Source organism: Aythya marila (assembly GCF_965140915.1).
Source record: "Aythya marila genome assembly, chromosome: 2".
NCBI lineage: Eukaryota > Metazoa > Chordata > Aves > Anseriformes > Anatidae > Aythya > Aythya marila.
Window position 1 is genome coordinate 11550596 of NC_139043.1, and position 22380 is coordinate 11572975.

The window sequence follows — 22380 nt, forward strand, 5'->3', positions numbered from 1 at the left end:
TGGCATCAAACTTCATTTCCACATGCAAAGAGATTCATGATGCACATGCATCTGGTGGTACGGTACCTGGCGATTTTGTCTGTGCAGGACATGGTGATGAGCTGCTCTCCCAGCAGCACGCCGTCCCATGTCTGCACCGCGTTGTGGCACCGGACGGGTATGGTTCCTTCTCCAGACTCGATCTTTGTTCGGAGGTGCCCTCGGTATTTTCTCACTATGTGCTTGCTGCTGTTCACTGCACAAAATGAAGACAAGAATGGCAATAGTTAATTTTTTCAGATGCCTTTTGAAAGAAACAGGCTGTGGTGACACCATGGCTTGCATTTGCCTGTGGAAGGCCTTGAAGTTGGGTGCAAAATTAGGTGAGGCTATAGCTGAAGAAAGGAGTACAGTGGAGAAAAGCATGATTTATTTTTCACATAAATCAAAAGTTTTACATCATAGATTCACAGAATCATTAAGGTTGGAAGAGACCTCTGAGATCATCTGGTCCAACTACCTACCTACTGCCAATGTCACCACTAAACCATGTCCCTAAACACCACGTGCAACCTTTTCTTGAACACCCCCAGGGATGGTGACTCCACCACCTCCCTGGGAAACTTGTTCCAGTGCCTGACTGCTCTTTCTGAGAAGAAATGTCTCCTAATCTCTAACCTAAACCTCCTCTGGCACAACTTGAGGCCATATCACTAGTTATCTGTCTACTAGTTACCTGTGAGAAAATGCTGAGCCCCATCTCCCCACACCTTCCTTTCAGGTAGTTGTAGAGAGCAATAAGGTCTCCCCTGAACACCCTCCAGACTAAACAAACCCAGGTCCCTCAGCTGCTCCTCATATGACTTGTGTTCCAGGCCCTTCATATACATGTATGTTGACATCACATAAATTGAGGTCACATTGACGTTCTCTTCCATATATGAAAAGAACAGAGATGATTTTCTTTTTTAAAGAAGCAACATGATATTTTTTTCTCTTTTCTTTTTCTTTCAATCTTATAAGATTGAGCTGTTTGCTTAAATTCCCTCTGTAGTCCCCCTACACAAGGGAGGTACGCTGCTGTCTTGTGCCATACTGGTCTCTGACATTGCCATTCGTCACTTCAGCGATATCACACATTTGAGGATAAGGTGACTGCTGTTGGGGTGGTGAAGGGCACACAGCTAATACACGTATCCTGTGCCTCGGTGAGCTTGCCTCACAGATATACAGTGAGTGAAAAATATAGTGACATTTCTGAAGTACTTTGCCATAATTTTTTACTTTTTATAAAAGGTCATTATTGAAATTACTCTTACTGTCTTATCATGCTTCCTTGTTCCTGAGTATTTTGGTAGTAAAAGAACAGCATTGTAGGAGCAAGGAAATCCTCTGGGTCTGCTCACTGTCTTACCTCAGAGGGTTTTGTTGGAGGACACCTGAAGAATACCTTTTCTGTGCAACAGACCTTTTATATTTTAGCTCAAAGGAAAAGAAGCAGAGATGGTACAAGGTGGCCTTTGCTTTCCAGGAAAGGAATACTAATTCCACAGACATGAGGGTTTTGACCATATTTGCAGGTCCCCCGCTTATTCTTCCATGGCCAGCTCCTTAGCTGGACCAGGAGGTTTCTGCTGGTGAAGGCGATGCTCCTCAGCCCTTAGTGTGCTATGGGGTTGCCTGGCCTCATTCTTCACACTGAGTAACACTGGGATGTCACAGGTTGACTGCTCAAACCTCTGGCCATGAGCGGCTGGGTGTGTGGATGCTCCCCAGCCACCCGCTCTCTCCCTCCTGCCACTTCTCATCTTTGCCTTGTAGGACTGCTGCCTGCACTGCGAGCTCTGGTTGAAGCAATTGATTGACTTTGGCTGCTGCCAATGGATGGCTTACAAAAACAGAATGGGAAAATAAATCACTTCAGCCCACTGGGATTAGCAGAAGCAGCAAACACATGTAGAACAGCAGAGTCAGCTGTGACCTGCCAGCAGACGTGGTGGCTGAGCCCCTGCAGATCATTCCTTTTGGATCCCTTCCTGCTTTTTTAAAATTCAATGTGGGGATGTACGTGTGGGCAGCTGGCTGGACCAGGTATTGACTGGATTAAGCGGCCAGAGCCAAAACTGATTCCCACCCAAAACCAGGTTTCATCATACCTGAAATGTTTGCAAATGCTGCAAACTGCTGCTTTGGGAGCTGATTTGGGGGAAAGTGGTTGTTGCACTGCCATCCTCACTAACTGCTGTGTCCCTGGTGGGAGACATGGTGGGTACTGTCAAACTTTGGTCAAAAAAATAAAAAAAAATCCCAGCCTCTTGGAGATGTCTCAGATCCCTCTGCCCTCAAGTTGGGTTGTGCCAGCTCTGGAGGGAAACCATCCCCATGGCTGTGTGCTCTGCCCACAGGTACATCTCTCCTGCCGGGGCTCCCTCCTGCAGCGTTGTTCAGAGGATGTTATGTGCATGGGATTAGCTGTCTGGGAACCAGTCCATATTCTTCTGGTGTCTCTGCAGGCAACTTTTTTAAATGCTTCTGAGCAGTGATGAGCAGCGTATTTTATTATTAAACAACAGAGGGATGGGGAAGGAAGCATGAAATTTGGACAACAAAAGGAGAAAGTGATCACTTCTGCCTAACAAATGTGTCTAGCTGTGCAACAGAGGAAATGTACAGCAAAGCCACTTTGCCTCAGTCTGATCACACTGAGATCTGGAGGTATGGCAGAGCCAGACCTCTGCCAGGGGAGCAGTGAAGAGTGACTCAAGAGGCTATAGCTGTTTCGTCTGGAAGAAAGTTTTACTTTAAGTAAATTGGTTCTCTTTTCCTAAGCTTTCCCGCAGGTAAAATGAAGATAATGATGCTTCCTTGTTCTGCAAATTCATTTAAAGGTACTGCTCAAAAGCTATTTATGAAAGCCAGATGTTACTCTTTCAATAAAGATCTACCACAGGAGTCCACCTGCAGGAAATCCCCTAGGAAAAAATGATTTGTTAGTGTTTCTTTCCCCATCTTGTTTTTTTTTTTTTTTTTTTTTTTTTTTTTTTTTTTTTTAAGAATATTTTCTCTAGCTGGGTCTCTCTCACATTTTTGACCTCTCTCTATTTTTTTCTTATTTTTTCAGCTCCTGCTCTGAACCTCTCCTGTACAAAGACTGGTCTCCTTGACCACTCTCTGTTTCAACTAGTTCTCCATATGCTTTGCATACGTGCAAGGGGCCATGCAACTGCTAGGGAATTTTATTGACCACATGACAAGATGAGCATCCCATTGGGTACGTAATTTTGATTTCACTACATATATATATATTACTTTATCTAGGGAGTGGCAAGGCATCCCCCAGCATGGTGACAGAGAGAGGGAGAGAGCCAGTTCAGGGATAAAAATATCAGCAGCCCTGCAAACAGCTGCTGAGCATTTGAGGAATTTAAAGCAGAGGCCAACAAGTTGAATGCAGAGGATCTTAAACATTTCTGTGAGTTTTGAGGGAGTTACTTATCTAATTTTTATTTGTCTGGATGTACAAAGACCAAAGTACTCTAGGTCTGGTTGTTCTTGTAGCATCTCAGAGCTGGCCTTCAAGTACCAGGAACTGAAACTAAAGTTTTTTTAAAGCGTTAAGAAGTGTGTGTGACTACACAGATCACCTCACTTTCCAAATGCTCACACTAACTCAGCCCATGTATCAAACTTCGCTCCCCGCACTGCGTGCCCTGCCCAGGGTGCAGCCAAGCAGGCAGCATTAGCTGATAGGATTCAGGCTGCTGAGGCCAGCGTACACTCACCCTGGGATGCACTTCCACAGCACCGATAAGGGGTTTTAGCTGCTCAACTGCTATTAAATTCAATGAATAGGGTGTGACTAAAACCCTCTGCTGTGCTGCCTGTCTCAGGCTGCTCTCATTACTGGGATAGCTGGCGCATATGCCCCAAAAAGAGCCGTAGCACATACAGAAAATACTAATAACCCAGACTTCTGAATACTTTCAGATTGGCAACAATTAAATAAATCCAGATCCACATTTGCAACACACCTAGATCCTTTTTAATGTCATTAAATAGTGCAGGGAGATACAAATATTGAGGAAAGAAAAAGATGTCTCGTGTTTTGCACTGAAGCTGCAGACAGACTCCAGCACATGAGCTGCTTGCTGGCAGTAAGAAATGCAGTCTGCTTGCTGGCACAGTCTGCTATGGATCATTTTAAAGCAGCCTCAGAAATATATTTATTTATGTAACAAAGTCACAAACTACAGCCTACTGCTGTTCTGCTGTTCAGTATGATCAAAGCGTCAGTGACTACGAGCATTTCTGATCTTTGCTGTGCTGCTCCTCCAACTGCTTAATCTCAGCTAATTGCAGGGGAGAAGGCGTCTGAGGATGCCACTTCAACCAGAACAAAATGTCAATTCAAACCGGAATTGGAAAGGACAAATTTAAAAATCATTTGGAGTGGATTTATGATGTGTGCTGTGCTCAGATGTGGAAATTACTCCTGAGAGTTTCTAAGATAAAAAGGTGCTGGATTATTAATTATTGGATTATAAATTTACACAGGTGGCTTGTATTCAAAATAGCATCTTGAAATCCACTGATTTCAAGGCTCGACCCTTATTTTCACATTTTCTCCAGGACCAGTTCTGGCTTAAATGGTAATGAAAAAAGCCACTCCATATTTATTATTTAGTTGAAGAGTGAAGAGGAAATGGACGGTGATTAAACAGAATCACATGAGTAAGGCTCTGTCTGAAATTTTGCTTGACTGCCTCCGAGGTTCATTTTCTATTTCCCTGCTTCAGTGGAGGCTGTTCTCTCCTCATGAAGGAAGAAATAAAGCAGCATATCTTGCATTTTTTTTTTCTCAGTGCTGGACCTTCCATTCATCAGCATAGTTTATAAAGCTTCCTTAAAGTGGTTTGAAACAAAGGGGTGGAAAGAGAGGTGTTAACATCTGACTACCTTTGTACTTTGATGGTTATTAGAGATGCACATTCCTCAAGCAGATGCTGGATAAATGTACAACATTGCAGTTTCTGGAAGTGTTGCAGTGAGCATCGCAGCATTCTGAGAGCCTTGGACATCTCTGCTTTGCTGGTAAGTGGCTGGCCAGATAAATCTCTGCCATGTTGTGCTTTGGCAACCAGCAGAGAGCAAGGCTAAGGTGCAGTGGCCCAGCTTTTGGAAGCAAGAAACTTTAGGGATATTTTGAAAGGAGGCTGAGTTTAGGAAAAAAGAACAGGGCTTCTCACAAAGGGCTAAGTTGAATTGTGGCTACTGATGGTGGGATTCATCGCACCCAGAGCCAGGTAGGTAGAGGCAAAGGTCTCATCTGAGGGTCTGTGGAGCTCCCTCTGTGGCAAGTGAAGCGATGTGTCCTTCACCTGGGAATGTGCACCTGGCTTACACTAGTCAAATGTACATGGAGGTGAATCCCTCAAAGTCCAGACGTTTTTTAAATGCAGGCCAGGAGGCCTGTTACATATCCAGGAAGCTCTTCTGCTCACTGCCAGAGCCGTGCAGTGCCTACAATGTCGTGCCAGAGCTCAGTTCACATCTGGGGTTTGGACCATGTCATTAAGCCAGATATACACATCTAAGTACCGAACACGTACTTTATCCAAGAACACCTGTGATCTATAGAACTGGAATTAAAAGTTGAATTTGAACTTCTTTACCCTTTCCCTCCACTGTGCATCTTTCCTTGCTGAAATCCTGGCTTTGGACAGCAGTCAGGTAGCCCATGGTCTGATGGAAGTTGCTAACTTTATGATGGTATTCTTTCTTCTCATCATTAATCCTCAAATAACATTTATGAATCTTTCTACTTCTTCCATAATTTCTCATCTATCAGTAGTTTCAAGTGATGTACAGATAACGTACAGATAAGAAAGCGAAGGGAATCCGCCCATTCATTCTGCATCAATATGTGGCACTGCAAATGCCACATGGAGGCAAATGCCTCCACATATGATCAATGAAGGGCAAATTTTCACCTCTTCAGGTGACACAGAACTTTTATAAAGACTTTTTATTATATTTGCAGAACAATATGAAATGCATTGCATGCTCATCCTAGGGGGAGGTGTTGGCTACCTTTATGAAACTAACTGCTAGCATAGGAAACTGTGCTCTAACACAAGAAACCCATTTTGATATTGGACTAACTTCTAAGTGAGCCCTGGTCTCTCATCTAGCTTTAACCCTTTGGGACAAAAAAATAACAAAACAAAAAAACAAACCAAACCAAACCAAAAAACAAACAAACAAACAGCAAAAACAAAACAAAACAAACAACAAACAAACAAACAACAACAATAAAAAAAAAAACAACCAACCAACAAACCACAGAAATACATCAAAGTATGTACCTTGCAAACAAGTTCTCCATAAAGTCTTTGAGGAACCCCTGGGATCAAAATATGAGTAACTAATGAAAATTCTCTTTAAAACAATTTGTTGACAACAAAATCATGCCCAGTTTTCTCTGAGAGCTATAAATAACTGTTACAGGCAAGGAGGAATGAACAGTCCTGGGTCAGGGAGATCCTTCACGCCACCCACAAATCCAGGCTGGAGACTCCAGCCTGCTCTGGAGGAGAAATGCATTAGTATGTTAAAGACAAAAGCACAGGATCCGTCAGTGGAATTAAGATTCTGTGCATGTGGCAATCAAGGAAAGTAAAACTCAAACACTTCAGGATTATTATTTTTAATTACTAATTGCTCCTCTCATCTAAAATTAGATGTGCAGTGCCATTGCTTTGGAAGTATAGAGGCCCCTGAAGAGAAAAGTTTGGAGACCTGGCAAAAGGTTGTGTCAGCACTGTGAAACTCCATGATGGAGAAAACTTCTGCCTTTCATTAGCCTCATCTCCAGCCACAGAGGCAAACCAGTTGGACTCCAGCAATGATCAGATGTTCTCTGGTAGCATGGACTGCTGGTGCCTAGGTTATCAGCTGAGCAAAGCCAGGGCAGCAGTGGGAGATGCATGGGGACAGCAAGAGACTTGGTGGTGTGCCATCAGCTGGAGACCACCAGCAGGGACCAATGTGTCACCTATGTAATCAGCTATGCATCTTCTGCCTGTTTTCAAAGAAAATGGAAAAAGCTTTTCTCTTAAAGCTGGGCTTTATCTTTTAAATGTGCTTTCTGTGAAAAATTGTCAACATTCCTGGAATTGCCCATTTGGTGACAATTTTCTTCCCTGCCATGTGTTAATCAAAAAGTTTACACAAACAGAGGCAATGTACTATTCATCATAACCCTCTTTTCTTTATCAAAGAAACATGTTGTTATTCATGTGAGTTTGGGGTTTTTGTTGTTGTTTGGAAATTGGAATCTTCAAGAGTGATTTGGAAAAAAAAAAGTTAAGAAAGAAGCCAGCAAAATATGAAAATAGAAAACGAAGCCCAGGAGATGGAAGGAACAGAAATCTGTCAATAATATTTCTGCTTTAAGATCAGCTTCAGCCCCTGTGAGGCTGGTATGAGCCTAGAGAGGCTGTGGTTCCTGCTGCATCACTAGACGTACTCAGCTCAGCTTCAGCTTCTGGATCTGCAGATGAAAATCACTGAGTCCTATGGTCTCTGGGTGGACAAATTTAGGCTAGATCATAAGAAGATGGTCCCCATTGGTCTTAAAAATCTATAAATTGTAATTGCTAAATTATCCTGAATAATGAATATTCTGAATATAACAGTCTTTAAAATATATAGTGCTTTCCACTTTAATACCTAATCTCTGCATTAATTACCCTTCCTCAAAGTTGTGACAGCTGGATACCTTTTATTGCCATTTTACGGGTATGGAAATAGAAATAGCCAGAGTAAAGTGAGTTCAAGGCTAGCTAGAGAAGTAGCAGCAGTGTCATAGTTAAGATTAAGCTGTGTTTGTCACGCTTACATAGCTGTCTCCAAATTTCTTTCTTCAGAAGACTCCAAGAAACTCCCCAATAGTCCAAGGAGTTTGAAAAGCCCCACAGAGATCTCAGCTGGACCTGGAGGTGCCTGACAACCTTTATAAAACTCAGCTCATGAGCTTTACCTGTGGCTCCTTCTCAGTGGAAGAGTAAATTGGACCAAATTAGAATCTGAATGGGTGCAGTTTTTACCACAGGGATTTTTTTTTCCAGTTATGGTTTGATCTTTTCTACCCAAAATACATGCCACATTTAGATGTGTATCTCAGTCTCTGATCTCCAGTGGGCTGTTGGATGTTGGGGGTGAAACTGGAGCAGCAGTGTCCTGGAACATGTGGTCTGTTGGGCCATTCTGCAGAAGATCTCAGAGAACCTTGGAAATCATGGACAAATTCTGGGATAAGCAGCTTGTCTGGGTGAAAAGTTCTACTGCTATTCTGAAAGCCTCTCAGCCATGACCTTTTGCTGAATAAGTTAGCCTTTCTATCATATCTGAACACAGTGTCCGAATGCAATGTTTTACCCAGCAGCAAAACCCAACAACAAAGAAAAATCAATAAATATGGTGCAATTCTCTTTGGTGATTCAAGCATTCTGTTAAAATTAGGATCTGATTATAGCTGTGGAAACCTGTTTTCCTGAGTCCTAACAAACACATTTTGCTTTACATGAAAGCTTTTCAATGCTGTGCCCAATGCTGGCTTTGAGCTCTCCATAGTTTCCAGACTCTTCTTTCTCTTTTCCAAGATAGACACACACTACACAGACATATCCGTCTACAAAATCTTATTTTCTACTTTAAAACTCCCCCTGAAACAACAGAACCCAAATAAGCCAAAGCAGCCAAGCATATTACAAGGAGAGTGAATTGGGATATTTTTAATGCATTGTCAAAGTCAAAGAATTTTCTCATAATGTATTGGTTTTGACAAAGTTTTATAACAGAAACTGAAAAGAGGAGACCTGCTAGACTGTCATTTTACTGGAGATTTGATGTAGGACTTGGGAGATACAGCTTCAAGTTTCTCTTTGAGCCTAAGTGCTCTTGGATGAAAAACCCACCCTGAACTAGGCATGGAAGAAAGTGAAGTTTTTTTTTTTTTTTTTTTTTTTTTTTTTTTTTTTTCCTACCTCTAGCTAGTATGCTGATAGCAAGGAGACATGAAAAATATGGGATGAGATCCCATTTTCACACAGTTACTTTATTTCAAAAATTTGCCCAGAAGGTTTTGATTCATCTCCAGCCAGTCAGTACTTTAAGACCTGAAAGTTGCCCACGTAGTTGTTATTCTCCTGTCAGCTTTAGCAAAATACCACTAAGATGCCTAACTACCCGGCCTGACAGAGATTAATAATAAAATATAAAGCAACAGCAAACTTTGAAAAGATGAGTAATTGGTACCAAAATCTTCTTCCTGTGTAGCAAAACCTCCTTCAAAGGCCCATTCTGGGCATGATAACACCAACACCAGACCCACCTGTGCTTTTGCAGCCTCACCTCACCCTGACCTCAGCCTTTCTAAACCAGGGGATTACTTGTTTCTCTGCTAGGTTTAGGGATTAGAGATGAATTTAGGCATTGGCAAACCAACCAATACGGCAGGCTATTTAGGACAACAGACATCCTATGGATTACCAAAACCGATGGGATTTTCAGCAGTCAGATGCTGGGGGAGGAAGAGCTTCTTGCAGCACTGCAGGTGAGTCAGAGCACTGCCTGCAGGCCTCGTGTAGGGTGTTGGAAGAGGAAGAAAAGCTCTGCTCATCCCAAAGCTCTGTAGAGCCCTCCCCACTCCTTGCAGGCCTTATGTTGCTGTCTGTTACCCACCAGCCACTGAATCTGACCGTTACCAACCCCCTCAGGCTTCCCATCCTCACCATGGCCCTCCTGTCCAAGGTCCCACTGCTCCCTCTCCACCACACTTCCTTCTCCTCAAATCCCTTTTCCCACCTCTTCCAGAAGAAGTTTCCCCATGCACAGACTTATGCTGGATGTTGGGGAGAAATCCTTGAGCTGGCTACAAGCAGCACCACCTCCACACCATGAATGTCATGCATGTGCAGGAGAGCACTAGCCAGAAGTGATGGGGCTGTGGCCATGGTTTCCATACAGAGTTAATTTCAGCAAAAGCAGCCACACTGAAACAGCATTTCATCACTGTGGGAGGACTGTGTTAGAGAAAAGGGCAATTGTATTGGAAGCTGATGAGTTGCTACTGGATCTGAGCAGGGACATAAGTTCCTTGGCAAGCCAGCTTCTAGCTACCTGTAGAAAGTCTTTGTGTTTCCTCTGTATTTACTTTGGCAAATTGAGGCTATGATGGTGGTACATGCAGAAAGGGGCCATTGCTTCAACAGGACTTGAGGCTGGCAAAGATGCTATGCTCATCCCCCAAACCCAAACAGTTTGGACCATCCCAGTCTAGCCCTAATGAAACAAAAGGAAAATTTCACCTCAACTTCTTTAATAAACAGATCGCAAGTCACTGAAACAATTCAACAGCCTCATGCTGTGTCTGCCATTCCTGCAGTATCCTGTAAATGACAAAGCAATCTGGGCTGACTACAAAAATTCATCCAGTGCTGGGATTATTTCTCTTGAGGCAGTGTTCAGTGTTACAGCCTACAGTGCTGTGTGTATTTTTTTTTTCATTCATGTTACTTCTGGGCATGGTTCTCTATGATAATTTTTTTTTTTCTGAGGTCCCCCAAGGTATTATTCTGCTCAGTCACATGAAAAATAGGAAAATAATGCACCTTCATCCCAGTGCCACAGACGGGTCATTCATCAGCGTAAAATCGACTTTACAACCTAGGAGGAAGCTGCTTCACGCACTGAATAACTACGAATTTCCACAGTGGATTCCCAAGCTGCAGCAGGCCAGCAGTCACAATGGAACAAAATGATACCTGGGAGAACTTGTACAATGGAAATAAATAGTGTCCAGGCCCCAGTGATGACAGATAGCTACCCCTGATTTTCCTAACAAGGGCATGTATCAATCTGTTAGAACCTGTGATAGCTACAGATATTTGATTTCTTTTCAGGTCACTGAGTTATTTAGATGGTTCTTCTTGCAATGCCTTTTCTTCCTCAGTGTCTACTCACAAGAACAGATTTTTTTCCATTTAAACAAAGCATGGGATTGGCAGAAGGAAGGCGGAGATTTCTCCCCTTGCACTTCTGTAGTGGGTTTACGTGGCAAGGTTTTGGTAGCAGGGGGCCATAGGGGTGGTTTCTGTGAGAAAGATCTAGAAGCTGTCCCATGTTTGGGAAGGGCCCCATTGTCTTCCAGAGCTGAGCCAATAAGCGATGTTGTTTTGCGCCTCTGTGAGAGCATATTTAAGACAGGGAAAAAACGCTGCGCCACACAGCAGCTGGGAGAGTGAAGGGAGTGAGGAACGGCACCAAGGTCAGTGTAGAAGGAGGGGGAGAGGTGCTCCAGGTGCCAGAGCAGAAGTTCCCTGCGGCCTGTGGTGAGGACCATGGTGAAGCAGGATGTCCCCCTGCAGAGAGGTCTGGGGCTGAGAGTCTCCTGACAGCTGCAGATCATTTGTGTTCCTCTCTTGCAGATGGACAGGTTCCTTAGCTTCTATTTGAACCTGGCCCTCTTCAGATACTTTGCCCAGGACAGGACTTTCAGATAATCTGGTTTGGGTATCTTATGCTGCTGCAATCTGGGTCAGCCCCATCTGAACACAGGGCTGATTCTCTGGTGTGAGCAGAGCACCCCTTCAAGGCAACACCATCTCTGGGGGTTAACAGAGGCCATCTCGTCTGAGCATGGGACGTAAAATCCAGCAGCCAGAGCCGCAAGCAGGGAAAGCACAGGTTTGTACAGGGAAAGCATGCTCGAATTAGAGAGGGCAAACTTGTCTTACAGGGTACTCCTCAGCTCTCCAGCTTCTGGGAAAACTCCAGTGCACATCTTCTCCCCACCACATCACCTACTAAGGCAATGATCCAGCTCACGTGGTCGCAAGTGGATCCTGTTTAGATGAGAGCGCTGCTGAATGTGTGTGCATGAGAGCTTCAGCACAGCTGTAGGTTAATAGACAAGCAGGAGGAAGACCCCATGTGGAGCAGATGCAATGGTGTGTTTCAGACCTAAAGGGAGTGTGGGATAAAACGGGAGCTGGGCTATCAAGGAGTCAATGGTACAAGGCAATACAGCATGTTAGCAAGAGATAGAAAAGCAGCCCAGGGGACAAGAATGGAGACAAGCCCTGGGGCAGATTCTGTTCATCTCTTTCACAGTCCATGTAGTGAAAAAAAAAGAGAGTGTATCTTTAGGAGAAAGATGGACAAAGAGGTAAAATCCTGCCAGGGAAGGACTAGTGGAGAAGTGGAAGATTTATTAGCTCAATTTTTAAGCAATTCATTTTGCTTTTCAAGAGGTTCTTAAATAATAATAAAAAAGAAGCCAGCGAGTCAAGAAGCCCTAAATTAGCTAGAAAGGTACTTCAGCAAATCAAGGGCTTGATTGTTCTATGGCTTGCCCTAGATTCAGGAAAAGGTGTAAAATATGCAACAGTTACTGTAGGGCTAGCTGTCCCCACGGCTGCAGCTCCAGCTCAGGAGATGGAGTATGTGTGCTGTAAGGGGAAATGCCAGTCTCCATGAAACCTCCAGGAAATCAATGTTAACTTTGTGCTGGGATACTGCTGGCAGAAGGCAGAAATACAGGCATACCTTGCTCAGATGTACACAGAAGAAAAGAGTACTGGAGAATGAGATGAGCTGGCCTCCAGCACCAAACTAAAGCAGGGCAGATGTGTGTGAAGGAGCAATTAGAGAGAGTGGTGAGGGCATTGGGAACTTGCTGTTTCATGATATAGTTGGGCTACAACCTTGTGGCTGGAAAATGAGGAAGGGAAGAGAGTCTTTGGATGGAGAGTGGCTGAGAAGAAGGAGCCAGGACAAATCCATATAAACTCTCACAACAGCCTGAAAACCCTCTGGTATTTCCCAGCCTCTCATTCCTGCGACACCACTGAACCTGGCTGGTCTCTCCTTCTGTTCACTTCTTTGACCCTCATCCCCTACTTTCTTGGATTTTACCAGCCTCTTCTAAAGCTTCAAATTTCCTTGAATCCCCTCAGAAACTCTTCCAGCTGCGTGACCTAGAGACAGCAAAAAGAGTTAGAAAACTTCACTCCATGCTCACAGCAGCCCTGTACCAGCTGGCTCTTTGCCTCTTTGTTAGAGCTGGCTTGGGATACATCAACAAACAAGTCGGATCCCCTCAGACCAATGAAGGGCATCATTGCAAATCAATGCACAATTTGCTCTCTTTGGCCCTAATCTCTTACTTTTCTGAGTGAAGCTAGCATGGGTGTGGACTCCCTGACCTCTCCTGCTCTGCATTGCAGCCATTCCCAGGAACCATGGTAAGGTCAGATTTTTACACATGCCATTGACTTGGTACCCAGCACTATCCAGCAAGAAATAAACTGGGTTTCAAGTGCATGCTAGCTTATCTCCTCCCTTACCAGAACAAAGCTCATAAGAAGAAAATGTGAGGCCTCCCTGAGGGTGCTGGGAAGACACGGTGGATAATAGGAAATTTTTGGAAGGAGATTTGAGAAGTGGATTTTACTCACTCCCTATATTGATAAAGGCTTATCATACTCCTTTGCAAAAACAGAAACCACATGGCGAGACACTGTTTTTAAATGTTAATGCATCTTTAGAGAATAATCAGTAACGTTTGATGGCTTGTGCTAGCTCTAGGAGAAGCCTCTTTGTTGTTTAAGAAATGAAACAGCATTCATCTGGAGTTCCTTGTCATTACTGGATGAAAGAAAGGTTATTTCTGTAGTTAAAAAAGAGAGGGAGAGAGGGAGAGAGAGAGAAGATCTGAACGATAAACATTATAAAATACTTATCTTTCCAGATGTCTCTGGGATAATGTGAGCTAAAAGGAAATGCTTATCTCACTGAAGGACAGCTTTTGGCAACATTGCTTTTTATACAAAGCTAAATTCTCTTAAGAGCATGGGACAAAGGTAGAGGGAGCTGCTTATAGCAGTGAAATGCAAACCAGATGTGGTGCCCCTTCAAGTCCTGTTATTGAATCACTCCATAACCTTTGGTAAGCCACACAGCCCTTTGTGCCTCAGCTTTTGCATCAGGACAACAATTGGTATAAAAACCATGATGAAAAGTATTTTTGTGGCCCTGTGAATGCCAGGTGTTGTATGAAAATGTATCTCTAATGTAGCTTTCTGTATGTTGTTATCTAAAGAAGCATTCCCTCATTAGTTGGCAGATTTATGTGTTTGTTGAAGCAGTCCATGAGCCGAGCAGGGCCTGAAGCACCTGCTTCCTTGTGCATGCAAGAGCTGCATCCAGTCCCAGATAGTCCGCAATTGTTCTCAAGAATGAACCACATTTTAAAAATAATAACTAATTTTGGTGTTTCCAATTCTGGTGTTGAGAATAGAGAGCCCCAGGAAGCCTGTCTCTTGGAAAACTTGAGGGCATTTAACCAAAAATACATCTTTTCTGATGTCTTTTAATATGCACAGAAAGTGTGAGGCCAAAATCGTTTCTCATTTTTGATATTCATAGGTACTTGTTTTTAGTTTTATTTATAAGGTGATGCCTGTGTATCCTCATTTTCCTACCTCACCACAAATTTGTCTATTTGCTGCTTGCCTTCTAAAAATTTCCTTGCTTTTCTTTATTTTATATGCCCTACTGACAGAATGTAGAAATCATGTCTGGAAAGGAAGAGTATTTTCTTTCTGAATAGGTGCATTCTCTTTTCTCGCCCCAGCAAGCTGCCGTTTCACACATGACAAAAAGATTCCAGTCTGGGGAGAATAATACTTAATCGTTAATAAATAACTCATACAAATAAGAACCGGGAATGAAACCACCATCTGATGAATTTGCCTGTGAGGAAGTTAGGCCATTGTGTGACCTTGGATGATTAATTTTACATTCCTGGGTCTACGCTTTCCCCTCCATCCGTTCTTTTGTCTTGCCTGCTTCACATTCAAGGTAGTCAGGGCAAGGACTGTTTCTCATTATATGTACATTTAGCAATGAGTACTATGAGCATTATGCCACTGTAAAATGCAAGTATTGGAAACAGTGCCTAGGGGCAGCAATAAGCGTGCACCTTGTGCAGCATGCACTAGATCATGGAGTGACAGACACGTGTGACAGCAAGACACAGATCTCTTGAGTCCACCATCCCTTGGTGGGACCAGGCCCTGAGGCCAGACAGAGGCAAAGGTGGTGCCGTGGGTTTGCAGCAGGGACATGCCTCCTCGCTGGTGGGGCAATGACAGGGATGTGCACGTCTGTGGGGGGCTGACATCATGAGATCACTGGGACGTGTGGAAAAGATGGGTTGTCCCTTCGTGGCCAACAAGCTCTGCAGGTCTCTTGGTGGCATCCACACTAACTCAAGGTCTGATTTGTTTACCTCAGTTGTGGGATCACCTCTAGAGGACAACTCCCTGTAATGTCATGTGCCTGTTTAAATATCATAGGTATGGATCCAGGGACTCCAAGGCTGGCCCGCTGGTCTCCATCTAGTTCCTCTGCCATGCAATGACCGTGTAGTTGGTCTGACCCAGGCAGGATGGTCTGTGAAGGATTCTTCCCAGAAGGGTCTTGACAATGTTTGCGACAAGAGCAGGTGGCATTTGGAGTGAACCCAACCTTCGACCAGCAGTGCAGGTGCCTTATCTCATATAATGATCTACCTCAGGCTCCAACCACTGCAGGTTGGACAGCTCAGGTCTGGCATAAACTCAGCCCCTCAGACCATCCATACTGCCTAAGCCTTGATAAAAATGCATGCAGCCCTGGCTGGATACCTAATCCTCTAGTCCAGTCCATGGCCAAGAATCTGTTTGATTGTGAGGACCCTTCCCAAAGCATTTTTTTTAACACTGGGGTTGCATTTCCCAGCATAAAGTGAAGGCTTTGGGGTATTGCCCAGCAGAGCCACGGAGCCTCAGGTAAGCAGAGCAGTTCCAGTTCTGCCCAGCTCTGATTTTCCCCCTACACCTTCCTTCCCAACACGCAGGATGGAGCACCAGTCCCACAGCCACACACATGCCACACAGCCCTGCTGTCGACTTAAACACATTTTCTGCAAGCAAACAAACAAAGAAAGAAGGTTTGGTCTTAAAACAAACAAACAAACAAACAAACAAAAAACACACAAAGGGGAAAAATGAGAGAGATTTTTTTTCTTACAGTCGGTTGTGATTTCATAGGGGGAGTTGAGGCGTGCATCCCCGCAGGGCGAAGTGCTCACGTACAGATGGAACAGGATGTTCTCCTGCAGCCTGTAGCCTCCCTCTTTTAATCGCACAAAGATTGATCGCTCCCAGTCTTCTCGCCGTTTGCTATGATCACAAAAGAGGTTCCAGGTCATTTGTTACACGCCAAATCAGAAACATTTCTGCTCTCTCTCTGTGCTTTTCTCCCCCTGTTTGTTTGTTTTTATTAGCACCTGGCATCATATATTTTGCCTGGTGACAAGAAGAGAAAAGCAATAAGCTTCTCCAAGTGAATAAATGTTTGAAGGGGGTCAAAACTGTCAACATGCTTTTGGCTTGCTTACCTGGGATATATTCTAATGACAAAGCACGTGGATTTTTGAAGGGTAGCTCTCTTCCTCACAAGCACGGATACATAAACACACTGATTTTAAAGAGGTTCTGGCACATAAAGAAAGGTGAAGTTTTCTTAGGCAAATCAGATCTGCTTATCAGTGTGTTGAGCCACATGTTTAAATCCTGTTAACATGACCATAACTGAGATGTGTGTTTCTATGCTCTGTTGGAAAAGGTCTCTAACAAAGCACCTAGAGTTTCTGACCCCTGCCAAGCCTCCCACTCTCCTGGCACTGCTTTTCCTCCCCGTTCAACCAGAGCCACCCATGAGCACCCCATCTAAGCCAGCAGCATCTCCTTGGTCCCGTGGTGTTTCTGGAAATCAGAAGATGTCCTGAAAAGTGCAGAGAGGACTTCTGCAGGCTTTTCTCAGCTGAGATGAAAAAGATACTTATTAAGATGAAGCTTTTATCTGCGAAGTGGTTCAGCAGCTAGATGGGGACACAGCGCTCGTATTCCATTAGCAACAGCTGCCCGGGAGGCCAAACCCTCCCCGTCCTGCAGTTTGCATCAATAGCTCACATTAGGGCTATGCTGTGGTGTGGTTTCTCAGATGATTTACATTTGTGAAGACATGGGTGATTTCTCTGACAGACAGCTGCCTGTGATATGTACATTTGGGCAACGATTATCACTTTGAAGGTGAAAATGTGATCAGTGAAATTCTAATGAAAGATTTCTTTCCCTTGGATGCCCTGGTCCTTCCCTCAAAAACTCGAGGGTCTTTTTGTAGGAATGTCTCTGAGCGGAACTGCGTTTGCAGGTGATGGTTTCCCTAAGAGGCTCCTAATAAAGCCAGAGTCCTACCCATTTAATTCACCCTAGGACAGACCATTAACCGATGCAATTTCTGCTGGTCTCTCTGCCTCCCGTTAGAGCAAACAGGGGTGCTTTTTACCCAGCCTCAGAGCAAGTCCTTGGATTTCATCCAAGCTGCCTCTGCCTGTTTTCTCCCAGAGCAGCCTCTGTGCTATTGAAGCTGTTTGGCTGTCACTCTTCCGTGCTTTGGGTGTTTTGTCATTTTTTATGCTGGGATGCGTTTGCTGTCAGGAAGAATTTACAGGCACATTACCTTGCCTGCCAGGGGCAGGGAGCCGCGCCGGCTCCTTCCTTCTTCTGTGGGCTGCGGTGGAATTTCCCAACCACACTAATTATATTATCGCCCTGATGCAAGCCTCTGAAATAATAAAATACCCGTAAGTCCTCCTGCTTGGATTTTACAGCGAGTGCAGTTGGTTTTAAATAATTCACTGCAAAATCAGATGGGAGAATACAAAGCTGTGCAGTCCTGGTGCCTGCTATTAGTATGTTAAACCGTATTAGTGTGGGGGGCAGCTTGTACAACTTGGAAACAGTTGCTATGTAGGGTTGGAGCAGTCATGTTTTGGGCTGGGTTACAGGAGTTCGCAGCAATCAGCACCCATCCTGTGGCTGTTTTTCACTGATTAACCTTGCTCTCTCCCTCATACCTCGAAGGGTCTGTGGCCAGTGTGGTTGATGGGTTGGGCGATGGACAGCTGCTCTAAACACAGGCAGCTGGAGGGCAAGGCAGCTTGGCTCTTCCTCCAGGAGGATGAAGTACTCCGTACTACATATGCTCTTGACCTGCCGCTGGGGTGGTTTTTCTGGGGGTTGAACAGTTGATTCATCCCTGCCCAGTGGCTGCATGGGCTTATTAACAAAACTCTGAGGATATTGTTATAAATGAGTTCTGCATTTATTAACTACAGTGGCTTTGCAGGGAGTCTTGTCTGTCGGAGGCTTGGGGACCCCACAAGGCTTCGGACCCCAGGGGATGTGGGGACCTGGTAAAAGTGGGCTGTGTGGAGCATGAGAGGCACTTCTGTAATGCCACTTCTCACCCTTGTGAGGGGGGAAATGAATCTGAGGTGGTGGGACCTTCCCAAGCCACGCTGTATAGCCATGCACACCTGCTTGAAGCAATGAAGAGAGAAGCCCATAGTGAGCCCACATTGTCATTCATTCAGTGGGTGGCATTAGTGTATCACTTCCACATGCTGACAGTGACTAAAAGAGCAGAATTTGTCCCTAAATCTTTGCCTGTTATGAATTACTGCAGCAGAGTCAGGATTTGAGGCTCATTCAAGAGAAATACTTCAGAAAGTGCTAATTTTAATCTTGTGCTTAAGTTCATTATTTAATAATCATGCATATGTTTTGAGATGACTTCAAAAAGATTTCAGCATGTACTAACGGTTTAATATATGTGAAGTGTTTTGCTGACGCAAGGCCTTACTCTCTAAAAGAGGAGCAGAGGAGCTATTTTTAGCACATAAATGTAGGTATGGGGAGTTTCTAGTGCTATGTGGATTGCTTGGCATAGAGCACAGCATCATAGAGAAGTTAAGAGCAGGCTTATAAAGGCTGTATCCATTGAGAGGCTAGTAGGACAAAAATAAGAAATAGTAGATGTACAACAAATAGCTGGCATTTCCTGGAAAAAAAAAAAAATTGACTGTACTGGATGAAGACTGATCCTTACTTTTTACATATAAAATCAATAGTGGTTTTCATATAAACCTCTCAAAGAACTACTGGTAAAATCAACCCTCTGGTACCAGTAAGGCTACTATAGTAGTAAGACTGTTACAGTGCTGATTTGTTTGAAGAATAGCCCATTAGTTTTAGTTTTCTTTAATAAAGAAAATTTGGAATTTGTTTCTTCCCTATTGGCCTGTTGATGTAAATAATCCCACTGAAGTCAACGTGAATTTTACTGCCATCCTTGCAAGATAATCAGACTAAGATATTCGTGTACTTTTTGATGGTGAATTTTAGAAAAAGCTTCTCCAACGGTCTTTCTCATCCTTCTTTTGTATATCAGAAAACTCGTGTCTTACTTTTCATCTTTTTTGTGAAAGTCTTGAGAACTTGAGGATTATGGTTGTCATAAAAATGAAATCTGGGAGGGGTAGGGGTTTTAATCAGACTGGTTGGAAACTGTCAGGTTTTAGTTGTGCTTTTAGCTTTTATTTAACTCAAGCTCTTGACAACGAATTGTTGTAAGAAAGTTTCCTTTTGAAGTATTTGTCACTCTTGCTTCTTAGAGAGGATAAAGTTCCCATTCTGGAACACTCTTCCACAAGAAAATTAAGGAAAGCTGCACCTTTAACATTTAGCAATATGAAGAGAAGGAAAAAAATGTAATTTACATATTGCTGCAACTTTGTCTTGTAGATGGGATTATTCTACATTTTAAATATCTGAAGCAGCCCCCCCGTACTATCTTTACAGCAATGGAAAAAAATTACCCCAGTACATGGCAATTCACCTCGCCTACAATAGATACTTTAAATAGGTCTGCTGAATCACACTCCAGAGAGGCCCATCTCTCTTCACTGATGATAAGAGGAGCCTTGGGGTATCTAGTTCACAGCTGACTAACTTGTAGACATCTCAAGCAAGGTGTCAAGAACTAAAATCAGCTCAGTGAATCCATCTCCCCTGGACATTCTTTCTCTATCCTGGCCCTCAATCTCTCTAGCCTCCCTGTTGCTGCTCTTTGAAGCTTCCACGCTACATTCAGAGAAGCAAAAGTTTTGTTTTCTCTGAAGCTAGTGAATCTATTTGTAAATGATGGAGAAGTGGTTCCTTTACAGGGAGAACATCACTTTGAAAAATAAGTCTTTTACTAGAAAGTCCTGAAGTTTGAAATCCATCTGTGGAGATCAATTTGAGCAGGCAGGCTTAGTGGGAAGATGTGCGACAAAATAGGGAATACTGTCCCACAGAACAACCTTGTCTCTTCCATAGGCAGGGATGGAAAATCTAAGCTGAGACACGTACTCTGCTTTTAGTATGGTTTTGGTTAGGGAACCATCTCTTTGATCTCAGTTTGTATACCACTTTGTACAACAGATTCTAGGAGAGGACTTGAATTTGGGTTAGGTTAATGTAAATGCATAACAACACAGAAATCCTGTCTGTGTTTCCCCCAAGCTTGAGGAGCTAGTATACAGGGAGTCCCAGTGGAGCTGAGTTAACATATCTGTCCTAAAAAAGCTGTCTTTCTATGTCCTAAAAACCTCATCTTTAGCTATGCAGTAGCACAACGTGGCTTTCCTACCAGTGGGAGTTCCCTCTTTTTATAGAGAAAAAGGGGTAAATGTGACTTCAATATTCAGTAAATGCATTTTTCATTTAATTTTAAACACCCCCACTCTCTTTCATGACAAAGCTCCTGATGATGGCCTAAAACTGAATGCAGCAATAGATACTGTAATGTAATTGGAAAATATATTACAGCATGCAGTTTTGCTTCCACATGGATTTTAAGAAAGCAAAACCTGATTTGACAGTATCTTCAGCCCTGTCTTTCAAAGGTGCTTAGACCTGACAATTTTTGGTTGAGATTTTTATTATATGTGCTGGTCAGGGAAGCAGTTGTGTCTGCTCTTGGCTGAACAGGGAGTGATTTGAAGTTATTGTGAACAAAGCTTGTGCTGCGCTGAGGATTCTCTTAACAAAAGACTGTTAACATTGATCCAAATAAAATAATAATATGACTGAACATGTTAGGGAAGTGAATCAATACAATAGTTTAAGATACAGTGGTAACACTTGTTTCCCAAGAGACTGTAGCACAAAGGAAGTACTAGGGTTGCTACACTGCTGAAAACATAATAATTTAATGTAAACTTGAAAGCAATTCAGATTGAAATAGGGAGAATATTGTTTTTTATTAAACCCTTCAAGGCTCTTGTCCTCCTTTGTCAGCCAAGCTCATCTACTCAATATACTCTCTTGTCTTCAACCCCAGCCTGAAGTGAAAATAACTACTACTTCTATTAGCATTGCTTTGGAGCCAAAAATATCATAGGCACTCACAAGAACACACAGTCTTTGTGCCTGTGACCTGATGCAAAATCTTCTGAAGACAAAGGCAGTTTTTTTTCACCACAGTTAATGGCCTTCAGTTAAAATTCCATGAAAATGCCAAGAAGAATGGAGGGCAGAAGAATGGTCTCTAGCTCAGGGCTTTTGATTTCTTTTCTTCCTTCCTTCCTTAGTTCCTTCCATACAAATAAATGCCACCTCAGCTTCACTTCTGCTTGGGTTTCATAGGATCATAGGATTTATAGGATTCAGACTGGAAGGAGTCTCAGCTCTCTAGCTAGGTAGCACAGGGCTACCTAGAGTCTAGTTGTGTCTTGAAAACCTCCAAGATGGGACTGCAGAACCCTGCTGGGTGGCATGTTCTACTGTGTGCCTATTCCCATGTGGACAGTTTGTCCTTATATATCCAGACTGAGATTCTCTTGTTCCAGTGCTTGCCTGTTTGCCATCATCCCATTGTGCTCCCCAGTAAAGACCCCATTTCCCCCTTTTTGCTGACCTCCTATAAGTTCTTCTGGGTCAGCCATCTTGTTCCCACATTGACCAGGCCCAGCTCCCTCAGCCTCTCCATACAGGCCAAGGACCTGCTTGCATGCAGGTGGCCGCCAGCTTACTCCCCCCATCTCTGTTCAGCAGAGTTGCCCCAAACTGTGCTGTTGCAGGTCATTCTTTCCTTCTCAGTGCAGAACTTCTTGTTTATCCGTATTGAATTTCATGTTGAAGTTCCTGCTGGCCCATTTCCACAGCCATTCTGAATGGCAGCCCAGCCCCTCAAGGTTGTCAACTGGTCTCCCCACAGCCTGGTGTCATCTGCAAAGCTTTTGAAGAAGCACTCCATAACCTTTTCCAGATCACTGATGGAAATGCTTAGCAAGGTACCAGGACAGACCCTGGTGGTACCCTGCTGGTTACCAGCTTCCAGGCAGTGTATGACCCATTAATCATTTAAATGGTAACAAGGTGGGTTTGGCTGAAGACAGGAACA

General features: G+C 43.6%; 1 protein-coding gene across 1 annotated transcript in view; it reads right to left on the bottom strand.

Moving 5' to 3' along the window:
- Positions 1–22380, bottom strand: part of ADARB2 (adenosine deaminase RNA specific B2 (inactive)) — a gene marked incomplete at both ends in the record, with an annotated part of 307517 nt that overhangs the window by 19266 nt on the left and 265871 nt on the right. Inside the window, 2 exons of the mRNA XM_082754534.1 lie at positions 67–235; positions 16117–16268. Of these exons, the coding sequence (XP_082610660.1) occupies positions 67–235; positions 16117–16268 (321 nt within the window). The remainder of the gene's footprint in view (positions 1–66; positions 236–16116; positions 16269–22380) is intronic.